At 37.5% G+C, this 11,428-nt stretch overlaps 2 protein-coding genes across 2 annotated transcripts; one reads left to right on the forward strand and one right to left on the reverse strand.

The window, feature by feature from the left end:
* Window positions 1-4,619: 4,619 nt before the first annotated feature.
* Window positions 4,620-9,703, forward strand: LOC106759330 (granule-bound starch synthase 2, chloroplastic/amyloplastic-like). The gene is given in 8 exon segments (NM_001317304.1): window positions 4,620-5,012; window positions 5,861-6,344; window positions 6,745-6,809; window positions 6,978-7,055; window positions 7,156-7,266; window positions 7,513-7,557; window positions 7,826-7,999; window positions 8,482-9,703. Coding segments are annotated over 8 exon segments (2,163 nt in total). The 5' UTR covers window positions 4,620-4,763; the 3' UTR covers window positions 9,439-9,703.
* A 126-nt stretch (window positions 9,704-9,829) lies between these two features.
* LOC106758463 (protein DMP9) lies at window positions 9,830-11,408 on the reverse strand. The gene has a single exon (XM_014641383.2). It carries the CDS (start codon window positions 10,951-10,953, stop codon window positions 10,303-10,305), a length of 651 nt encoding a protein of 216 aa, XP_014496869.2. The 5' UTR covers window positions 10,954-11,408; the 3' UTR covers window positions 9,830-10,302.
* Window positions 11,409-11,428: the final 20 nt, after the last annotated feature.

An 11,428-nucleotide genomic window follows, 5' to 3' on the forward strand; every position in this document is an offset into this window, starting at 1 on the left:
TGAATAAAGATGTGATTCTGTCAATGTTGGACATTAACGACGATCACCGGAAAACTCAGGGGAGAAATCAGAAGAATACAAAGGAGAATTTTGACATAGTTGGAGGAAGCACGTTGAACTACCTACATTTGAAGGTGTGAATCCCATGGGCTGGATCGCACAGGCAGAGAAATTCTTTGACCTCAGAGCGTGACAGAGAAGGAGAAGGAGAAGATGAAGCTCATCTATAGATGCATGGAGGGAGGTTTAGCGAACTTTTGGTTCTGCTTCTAGCGGAAGAGAACCACGCATCCGACTTGGAAGATGTTCCCCGACACTCTGACGTAGAGGTTTGGCGAACTAAATCGGGGGCACCGTTTGTGAGGAGCTGGCATCGGAGCAATAGGAGGGGAGCGTCGACGAGGACATCCAGGAGTTGGAAATTTTGGTGTCGCAAGCATCGGGAAAACTAGATCACTCCTCACTTTCTGTTTCTATCAATCTTGGAGCTAGCATTATAATTGGTGGTGGAGCTTCGGAGAAAGGAGGTACGACATGGGGAAGATGTAACTCAAGCTCGGGGACAGTCGCGAGGACTGAGACGTATGAGGGATCGTCGAAGGGAACTATCAACGCCTGCAGAGGGCAAGAAGACGAAGAAGATGAGGTAGAGGAGGGTCTCGAACGAACAAAAGACCATGAAGTTATCTGTATTCTTTACAGGTGGTGTATCGCAGTTTAAAACAATGAAACTGCGAGGTTGGGTGCAAAGGAGAGTATATTTGTATTTTTTATACTTTACTGAATCACTAATACATACATACATATTTTTCATTTTGTTATTCGAGTGTTGAAGGAGAAAAGAGTATCGATTAGGTTATTTGCGTAAAGTAACCTAACATATCCAGAGCTCTAGGTTCGAGACTTGGGAAGTTTCAGAAATTATCAAGGCTTAGCGGAGGCTTGACGGAAAGGTGATTGAAGCGTGAAGGAGATCAAGACTGTGTTTCTTGGTGAAAGATCGAGGGTGTAAAGAATGGTTAGAAATGGTATGTCGTCCGTTAATCTACCAATTCTCACGGAGAAAAATTGGAGTAGATGGAATACACAAATGCAGGTCATATTCAAATACCAAGACGTGCTTGAAGGCAAATCATTAAGAATTTCATACGGGTTCAACTGATGATTAGAAGGTTGAGGAGAGAAAGAAAGACAATAAAACATTGTTCATTATTCACCAATGTGTAGACGATGCTCGCTTTGAGAAAATCCATCATGCGAAGACTGCGAGGAAATCTTGGAGTATCTTGATCAGGTGTCATACTGGAGGTGAAAAGATCAAGAAGGTCAAGTTGCAGACACTAAGGGGGCAGTATGAGTTGATGAAGATGATGGAAGGTGATAGAGTCAGAGAGTACTTTGAATAAGTGATTGCCATCACCAATTAGATGAAGGGATGTGGAGATGTCATCTCGGACTTAATGATCATTGAAAAGATCATGAAGTCTTTGCCTCAAAAATTCGACTACATAGTTGTGGCTATAGAAGAGTCAAGAGAACTGGATAAGATGAAGATAGAAGAATTGCAAAGTTCTTTGGAAGCACACGAGATGAGGCTGTTTGATAGAAATCCAATCATGAGTGATGAGCAGGCATTGAAGGTGCATCATTCCAAGAATGAAGAGAAGAAAGAATTCAAGAAATGGAAAAGGAAACGTGGTAAAGGGAAGTGGAGAAGTAACAAGAGCAAAGATGATAAGGATGAGTCTTCAACAAAGGAGGAAGACAAACCAGATAAAAACTTCCATAAGAAGGACAAGAAGAATGTTGAATGTTTCAATTGTCATATGTTTGAACACTACTCTTATGAGTGTTATACTGAAAAGGAAGAGCAGAAGAAGGGTCAAGGAAAGGAGGCCTACATAGCTCAAGAAGAGTTTGATTCAGAACCTCTCACATTGATGGCAACTACATCTATAATAAGCTTATACTCTCAAGATAAATTGTGGTATTTGGATTCGGGATGTTTGAATCACATGACTTGCCATAGAGAATGATTGGTAAATTTTGATGAAACTAAGAAGAGTAAGGTGAAATTTGTTGATGACAACACTTTAAAGGTAGATGGAATTGGTGATGTCGCGTGCCATTATAAATAATGTGTTGTTTGTGCTTAAAATGAGATGTAATCTTCTAAGTATTGGCCAACTGATTCAAAAGGGTTCTACAATAGTAATGGGAGGCTTCAATAAGGTTGGGTTGTTTGACAAAAACAAAAGCCTGATCTTGAGAAGCAAGATCTTGAAGAATAAAACATTTTAGATCAACTTAGTGAAGTCTACAAAGTGTGGAGAATCTGGCAATGTAGCAGAACCAAGATTAAACTCTAGAAGCAGTAAGGATGTGCAATCTGGAAGCAGTGGAGGTGTCCAAAATAATGAGCATCACTTTGAAGCTGCTAGACCACGAATGAAACATAAGCTGCCACAGAGATTTTGTGATTGTGAGGTGAATACTGATACACAGACTAGTGATGATGAAGATCTAGTGCACATAGCTATGTTCGTAGGTGCAAGACCGATCAGTGAAACAAAAGCCTTGAAGAAATTCGTGTGAAGGGATGCAATGAAAGAAGAAGTTAATTCCATTGAGAAGAATGAAACTTTGAAGTTAGTCGATCTTCCTGCTGGGAAGAAAAACGTTGAAGGGAGTGTTGCCAAAGAGGCAGGGCATCACACAAGAGCGTCAAACTAGCATTTGCGCACTCGGTTCATGCACTCAGGTCGTTCGGTCACGTCACTCGGTTGCTCTCTCGCACCGTTTGGTCTCGGTCGCACAACTCGCTCAAATTGGCATTCACCTTCGCCACGTGATTGGCAGGGACAGTTGCTCTGTGGACTGGCGAGTGCAGTTCTATGTCACTGATCACACCATTCGTTCCACACCGTTTGGTCTAGACGTTGTGCGAGGTAGGCTGACGTTTCTCGAAGAAAAGGGTGGGTGCTACCTCCCTAGGTGCTTGACTTAGAGGGGAGTGATAGCGTGTAAGCCGAGTCTATTAGTTTGTAAGCCTAGATAATTGTTTAAATTTTTTTGGGAGTTGTACTTTTCTATTATAAAAGAACCCAACACCTATGCGTTTTAGGGAGTTAGAAAGTGAGTTAGTGAGTAATACACAGATTTTTCAGTGCATTTTGAGTTTGTTCTTTTCTTTCTCTGGTTACTTCATTGACCGTTCGGTGTGGTAGTGCCCTATTGATTCATTCGGTGTTTGTGTTCTGTTGATTTGTTCTCAGGCATTCAGTGCAGACGTTCATTGGCGTTCGATGCAGACGTTCATTGATATTTGATATTCGGTGTAGTCGTTCACTAGTGTTTGGTGAAGACGTTCTCAAACGTCTAGTACAGAAGTTCTCAAACCGTTTGGTTTAAGCGTTCCTAAACCTTTCGATGCACTAGATTTAAACTCTCTTTCTCTAGTGTTCCAATGGTTTTTCATGAAGACATGGTACACTGGACTATTGGGTATAAGAATTGATTGTATCGTGAAGGGGTAATTTCTTCAAAAAAAAAAAAATATCCATGCATTGATAGTTTTGATTAACAAAAACACTTATCATCTAATAACAAAACAAAAAACGGTGCTCCTTTTTCCGGGTTTTTGATTTGTTTCTAGTTGTTATTTTCATTGGCAAGTTGGTTACAGTTCAGAATGCTTCCCGACTAATGTGAGTATATATTATTGTTTTGCCTGTTAACGAAAGAGATGGTTAATGATTTGGTGTTACCCTTTTGTGGCATGATGATGATGGAGGAACATATCTTCTTTCTCTAACAAAAAAGAAAACAGAGAAGGGTGAAGAAACTAAAATAGAAGAAACAAGTGGTTGAAGAGGAGAAAAAGAAAGATGACAAAGCAAGCACAAATACTATTAGAGACAAGGTGGAAGAACAACCATCTACCAATATATTTGTTTTATTGCAGAGCATGCTTGTAATTGAATTCTATATTCTTCCGATTCATCTTCATCCTTCTTTCTCCATGTTATTAATTCTATTTTACTGTATTGCAGAGCATGCTCACATGATTTTCAAATTCCTTCATTTTTTTTAAAGAAGTATACTCATATTTATAATTAATATTCACCATTCTTCTCCTACAGAAATAATCAATTTCCTTAAAATGTGTGTGCATCCATGGGCTTATCCGGTGCAAACTTACCAAACTTCTAGGATTTTATAAAAAATAATTTTATGAATTCTACTAATTTCATTTATTTTATTATTGTAATTCCCAAAATAAACTTTTAGCTTTCATTAATAACAATTTACGAATTTTTTTTTAAAACAAAACTAATAAGATCAGATTATTTGATCAGAAAGAAGAAAAAAGAAAAAAGACAACCTTAAAAAACGAGAGACCATCATCGTTGGTCCCACAAAAACTCCACATTTTAAATTCATGAATTATCTATGGCCATGAAATTCTCACACCAAAAATGTTTTCCCATTTCTGTTCCAAAATCATCTGTCATTTCCAACCTCAAACTCCTCCATGCTTTCAATTTCTGTGGGACCCACCTAGTGGATTTTCTTCCTCCCAATTTCTCTATATACATATAAATGTAGGTTTAATTGCCGTTTGTTTTTGACAGATGTACTCATTCAGTTCAAGTTCCACAGTTTAGCTCTTTCTACACCTTGTTATCCTTCAACTACAAAATCCTTATCATCTCTGCTAAGTTTGTGAAACCAATTAGCCTTGTTGTTATTCGTAGCTTCTCATGGCATCATCAATAAGTGCCCAAGCTTTGGTTCTGCTTCACAGCAGAGGAAACCCTTGTCTCAGATTTCCACAGAAAAACGGTGTCGTATTTGAGCATTCGCAAAGCTTGGGAATCAGTATGCGCATAAGGGCAACAGGTGGCAACAGTTTTGGGACAGATGAGGATAAAGATGGCGCAGAAGAAGTTGTGGGCATCAATGAAAAGAAAAATAAGGTGCTAGCTTTGCAAAAGGATCTCCTTCAACAGGTATTAATTTGTCCCCTTTATATATTCCATAATAATGATGGGTTTATCATATAGAGGTGTCTCAAGAGGTTATATATATATAAGGATTCGACTTTACTTTTAACCAAAAGTTTAAGACGATGATTTGATAGATTTTTCATCTTATACAGTTAACTGTCTTTTCTACTCATACTTGGATTATTAGCGACAAATGATACTACTGAACAATTTGCTGTTACATTGGTTCAATGTTGAATTATAATAATTTATGTTGTCTTGATTATTTTAAACTGCTAATACTTCACATTTTACAACGGTGGAAGAAGAAATTTAGGCCCTTGAATTAGAAGGTATTGAAAATAAATAATTCATATTTATGCATTTCTAAAATATATATTTAGTTTTATATGCATTATTAATGAATGTGACCATCTTTATTAACTATATTATAATTTATGAATGAGACATTTGATATTTTGAATTACTTACAGTTTTAAAATTAATCTGCATTGTGGAATTCATTAAAGCCACCTAGCAAAAAAGAAAATATCTCACTATTTTTTAATTTATTCTATAATTGGGTTTAACTTTCTTACAAAGATGGGAAGAGTATGCTTTGAGAGAACAAAATAAAATAATAACTTAATATGTAACAGCTAAAATTTATATTTTATCACAATTATGTACTATCTATCTAAGACACCCCCCTTAAAGGTGTTTCTTTTACTACAGTTTGCAAATAATGTAACTGAAGATCAATCAGCTAACAAATATATTCTGTTTCGTCATAATCTGTTGATTTCTTTGGTGCTTTCTTAAACCAGCAAGTTATTCCATGCATGCATATGGTTTTCTCTTGGCATTTTTAGGTTGCGGAAATAAAGAAACTGGTTTCTTCCGAAAAGAGTGAGAACATTCTTGGATCAGAATTGAACAGGACGTCTTATGAACTCACCAACAAATCTTTCATAAATAAACCAAGTCCACAGAATGCTTCCACCAGGGGTGACAATACAGTTAAAAACCAAAATGGAATAATTGCTTCACCAAACTATGTCCATTCTAGTGAAGGGTCTGTGGAATCCTCATCTGAAAAGGCTTCCTCTGCCATATATTTAAATGAAAAGCTGAAAGACAAGACACATGAGACTAATAGGCCTGATACTCTCTCGGCCTTCTTTGCAAATGGTACTGAAAATTTGAGTCTAGAGGTTGAGAATCAGGAAGGTACGAGTGAATCTACTACCCCTATTGAGAGTGAAGGTGAAACAGAAACACCCCAACCTTTGGCAGGGATCAATGTCATGAATGTCATATTGGTCGCAGCAGAATGTGCTCCCTGGTCAAAAACAGGTAATAACTTGATATGTGTTTCCTTGTTAAATTCATGTTGATTATCTGTCCTAGTACAAGGTAAGTTGGGCACTATTGAGAATTGGAGAGACACACTATAATACTTACAATAACTTAATTTGTCTTAATCTAACAACGTAAAACTGGTTATGTGTGATCTAGTGCATGCATTACATGTTTTCAGGGTTGTTTAAAAACATGAATAAATGTCAAAAGATTAAAAAATAACTGGGAAAACTTTTGTTATACCCATACATAGGTTTTTAATTACTTCCATGAGAAGATCCATTGAGCTCTTTCTATCTTCATCTCTTTGCCAAACTATTTATTGCCCTACAATGCTTGTCATTTTCATTTTTATGTAATATAAAGACTTATATCCCTATGCTAATTTTAATAGGTGGGCTTGGTGATGTAGTTGGTTCCTTGCCAAAGGCTTTGGCCAAACGTGGACATAGAGTTATGGTAAAATGCTAATTTTTTAATGAATTCTGTCTCACATTCTAGGGAAAGAATCACACTATTCAAATTTGCTGCTTGCTAAGGGATGATCAACATGAACTTCACAAAATATTTTCCTTGGTTCCTTTTGAATAGTATATCAATTTTCTCTTTTCTTTCTTTCCTGTATAGGTTGTGACACCTCGCTATGGTAATTATGCGGAAGCCCAAGATACAGGGGTGCGAAAATGGTACAAAGTAGATGGTCATGTATGGAGTATACTTTATTAGTGACTAATTAAATTCTTTGAATCTATTAAGTTGATAATATTTTTATAGTGCTGTAACCTTTCCAATTATTATTTTACAGGAGGCAGAAGTAAAATATTTCCAAGCCTACATTGATGGTGTAGATTTCGTTTTCATTGACAATCCACTTTTTCATCATCTAGAACGTAACATATATGGGGGAAGCCGATTGGTAATAGTCTATTATTTGTTAAGGGCTATTGTTATGTATTATCAGTGTTTATCGTATAACATTATCCATCCCTTTCTCAAGGCGCTAAAAAGAGAAAAGATGGGTAAAGAAAAGTAGCCTTCTGATTTTGTAAGCTATTGTTTTCCACCATTAGTTAGATGGTTTGCTAGGTCTGATCAAAATGATATAATGTTATGTTTGTATTATTTCTGTGCTATTTGGCTCATGTTTTCCTTTACGGTACAGGATATTCTAAAACGTATGGTGCTGTTTTGCAAGGCAGCAGTGGAGGTACATAAACTAATTTGATTTCTGAAGTGACTGAATCCAGAAATGGAAAACTCGGCTATAACATTTCATGAGCTGCTTAGCAGATTGCATGTGCTGTTTTGTTATGCTGAAACAATATATATATATATATATATATATATATATATATATATATATATGGACATATGTGGCTAACACGATTGTTATGCTTTTATGAACTGTGAAATTTTATTTCAAATCATTATTTATGCATACCTGCAATGTGACAAAACGAATTTAACAATTGCAGGTTCCATGGCACGTTCCATGTGGAGGTGTTTGCTATGGAGATGGAAATTTGGCCTTCATAGCAAATGATTGGCATACTGCATTGCTGCCTGTGTATCTGAAGGCGTATTATCGTGAGCAGGGTTTGATGAAGTATACAAGATCAGTTCTTGTGATTCATAACATAGCTCATCAGGTTCCATCTGAATCTAGAAAACCATTTTTTTAATATTTTTAATTCATTGTTTTTGTGTAGCATGTTAAGGAGCTGCTGGATACATTTTTCGTGTTTTAACCATGAATATGGTCAGCTAGTCTATTTGGATGGGAAATAAATGTATTTTATGGCTATCATTAATCACAGTAGCCAGAGTGATAGAAGAATCTAGTACCACAGTAGCTTTTATAAACCCTTGAAGATAATGATGTAAAAAAGTTCAGTCAATCCTGATGTCAAATATTCATGTCTTTTCAGAAAGCAAATGAAAGTAACAAATCAAGAAAAATGTTTTACTCAACCGATGTGTTTGAGTTACTAAATTACCAACCAGTTATATCAGAAATCCTCTAAAAAAGAAACTACCTCAAGTGGGGGAAGCTGATTTCATTTACTTAATTAGTCTAAACTGCACTGTTTCCTATATTGAGAAAGAACATTGAAACAAATTTCTATTACAGGGTAGGGGGCCTGTTGATGACTTTTTCTTTGTGGATTTACCTGAACACCACATGGACCTTTTCAAATTATATGACCCCATTGGAGGTGATCATTTCAACATCTTTGCCGCTGGTTTAAAGACAGCAGATCGTGTTGTCACGGTTAGTCATGGGTATGCAAGGGAGCTGAAAACTTCTGAAGGTGGTTGGGGCTTGCATGGGATCATAAAGGAGAATGATTGGAAATTGAGGGGCATTGTGAATGGAATTGACAACAAAGATTGGAACCCTCTGTTTGATGTTCACTTGAAATCAGAAGGCTACACTAACTACTTCCTTGAGACACTTTCTAGTGGCAAACGTCAATGTAAAACAGCATTGCAAAAGGAGCTTGGTTTGCCTATCCGTGAGGATGTCCCACTAATTGGCTTCATTGGAAGGTTGGATCCACAGAAAGGAGTTGATATCATAGCTGAAGCAATTCCTTGGTTGATGAGTCAGGATGTGCAATTAGTCATGTTAGGCTCTGGAAGGCCTGATCTAGAACACATGCTTAGGCAATTTGAAAGCCAACACAATGACAAGATAAGGGGATGGGTTGGCTTTTCAGTGAAGATGGCTCACAGGATAACTGCAGGCGCAGACATATTGCTCATGCCATCAAGGTTTGAGCCATGTGGATTGAACCAACTCTATGCCATGAACTATGGAACAGTTCCTGTTGTACATGCTGTTGGTGGACTGAGAGACACAGTGCAGCCTTTTGATCCTTTCAGTGAGTCTGGCCTTGGGTGGACATTTGAAAGTGCAGATTCAGGTAAGTTATCAAATGCATTAGGGAACTGTCTATGGACCTATAGGGAGTATAAGAAGAGCTGGGAAGGCCTCCAAAGGAGAGGAATGACACAAGATCTTAGTTGGGACAATGCTGCTCTGCAGTATGAGGAGGTGCTTCTGGCAGCCAAATACCAATGGTGAGCATTTTGCATTTATTTCCATCAAAGCAAACTTTTCAATATGGAGCTAATTCATGTTGAATAGTTTCATTGTACTAATTGTTGTACGAGGGAAAATAACCCTGCAAGCTGTTTAAATTATACAGGTTATAGTTAGAGGGTTTATTATGGGGATTGGAAAGCGAAATTTTGGCGCTATAGGGATTGTGTAACTTTAATGTTGTGGATTGCAAGTGCTCAGCAGCTCAAATGCACTAATTATAGTATGCAAATCTGATTTTCTATGATACGGTTTTAGCTTGATTTCTCAGATTCCTCGTTTAGAATCTCAGTTTGTTTACACAAGATCCCAAATTAATAATTTTTTCATAGATGAAAACTGCAAAAGCTAATTACTAACATATTTTCATTACCATATTTCCATTCATTATTGAGAAGGGAATTTCCCTTTAGCATTCATTGTTTCCTAGAAGGAAAATTTTCCTTAATTAAACTACAAAGTGTTTCATTTAAATGCACTACTTGAAATTGAAACTATTAAAGAAAGTACAAGACAAATGGAAGAGGATCTGCAGCGATATCCACATTCATTAACTTATTATCATAATGCAAATTTATTGTACAACTGTCCCATAAGAAACTACCCTCAAAGAAACACAGACCCTGTACTAACTCGAGACTCCACCAACTTTGAGAGCTGTGTGAGCACCCAGTTTTGTTAATGCACAGAAAAAAATGGAGAACATACACTGTTGAGAATGTCAGTTACGAAGAGAATCATACATCATATATTATGAAGAGAATCAAACATGATATATACATCAGAACCCTAATATTTATTGATGAAACAAAAAAGACATTATCTTAAAGAAAGAAACAGAAGGAACTAGGCAGACATGCAACCAATTCCATGTCTGGAGGTGGGAAAGATGAGGAACAAGCCACTGCAAAGTAGTCCGACCAAGAGAGGAAAACTCTCCCTAACCTGCTCCAAGTCCTTCTCGCGCCCAGGGAACAGACAGTTGGTGACCCTATGATCGGAAACGGAAATGGCCACGAAGATCATCACGGACATGACGGCATGGACGAAGTCGTTGAACCCCACCTTGAACTTGTCGTCGCGAGGCACAGGGACGGCGGGTAGAGAAGGCTTGAAGACGGAGAGGCCGCGAGTGGTGACGAAGCCATAGTAGAGGGTTCCGTCAGGACCGTGGAAACTGTCAGTGAAGTGGAAGAAGAAGCATGAGAGGGCGCAGACAGCGAGGAGGAAGTTGATCATGAGGGTCTGCACGTGGCTGCACTCTCCGTTCTTGTAGATTGAAGGCAGCACCATCTCGAAGGTGAGGAGAGTGCCCGTGGGAAGGAAGTTTCCGAGAAGAGAAGTTTTAGATAGAGTTTTCTGAACACCCTTTGCCATCAATGCACGACGCTTGTTCTTGTTTGTTCCTCCTTCCTCTGCTGGTGGAGTTGCATTGTACACTTTTATGCCCATTTCTTGTTGACTTTCATCCATTATAGCCAAAGAGAAACAAATCATGCAATCAAAACAAAATGATGAATTTGGGGTTTTAACAGTTTAAGATTTTCTGACGGTTTTTCGGCGGTTTTTTGTCTTTAAACGGTTTCTTTAACTACAATTTGCAAATGATGGAACTGAAATATATTCTATTTTATCATAACCTGTTTGATTTCTTTGGTGCTTTCTTAAACCAGCAAGTTATTCATGCATGCATATATGGTTTTCTCTTGTCTATTTATAGGCTTTCTCTCGAACATTCTTGGATGAATACGTCGTACGAAGTCGCTAAGAAATCTTTCACAAATAAACCAAGAATGCTTCCAGCAGGGGTGACAATGCAGTTAAAAAGCAAAATGTAATTATTGATAAAACTTAAAAAGGGAGTTAACAATTTTGGGGTGGCTTTGACATTCCCAAGGCTCCAGCTTTATGAATGAAAATTAGTTATTCTGTGATAAACAAAACTAATATATATTTCAGATCTATAATATGA

This window comes from Vigna radiata, chromosome 4 (genome assembly GCF_000741045.1).
Source record: "Vigna radiata var. radiata cultivar VC1973A chromosome 4, Vradiata_ver6, whole genome shotgun sequence".
Classification (NCBI taxonomy): domain Eukaryota; kingdom Viridiplantae; phylum Streptophyta; class Magnoliopsida; order Fabales; family Fabaceae; genus Vigna; species Vigna radiata.

Excerpts from the sequence above, each read along its gene's own strand:
- LOC106758463 (XM_014641383.2), bottom strand. The coding sequence starts at position 10,953 with ATGATTTGTTTCTCTTTGGCTATAATGGATGAAAGTCAACAAGAAATG.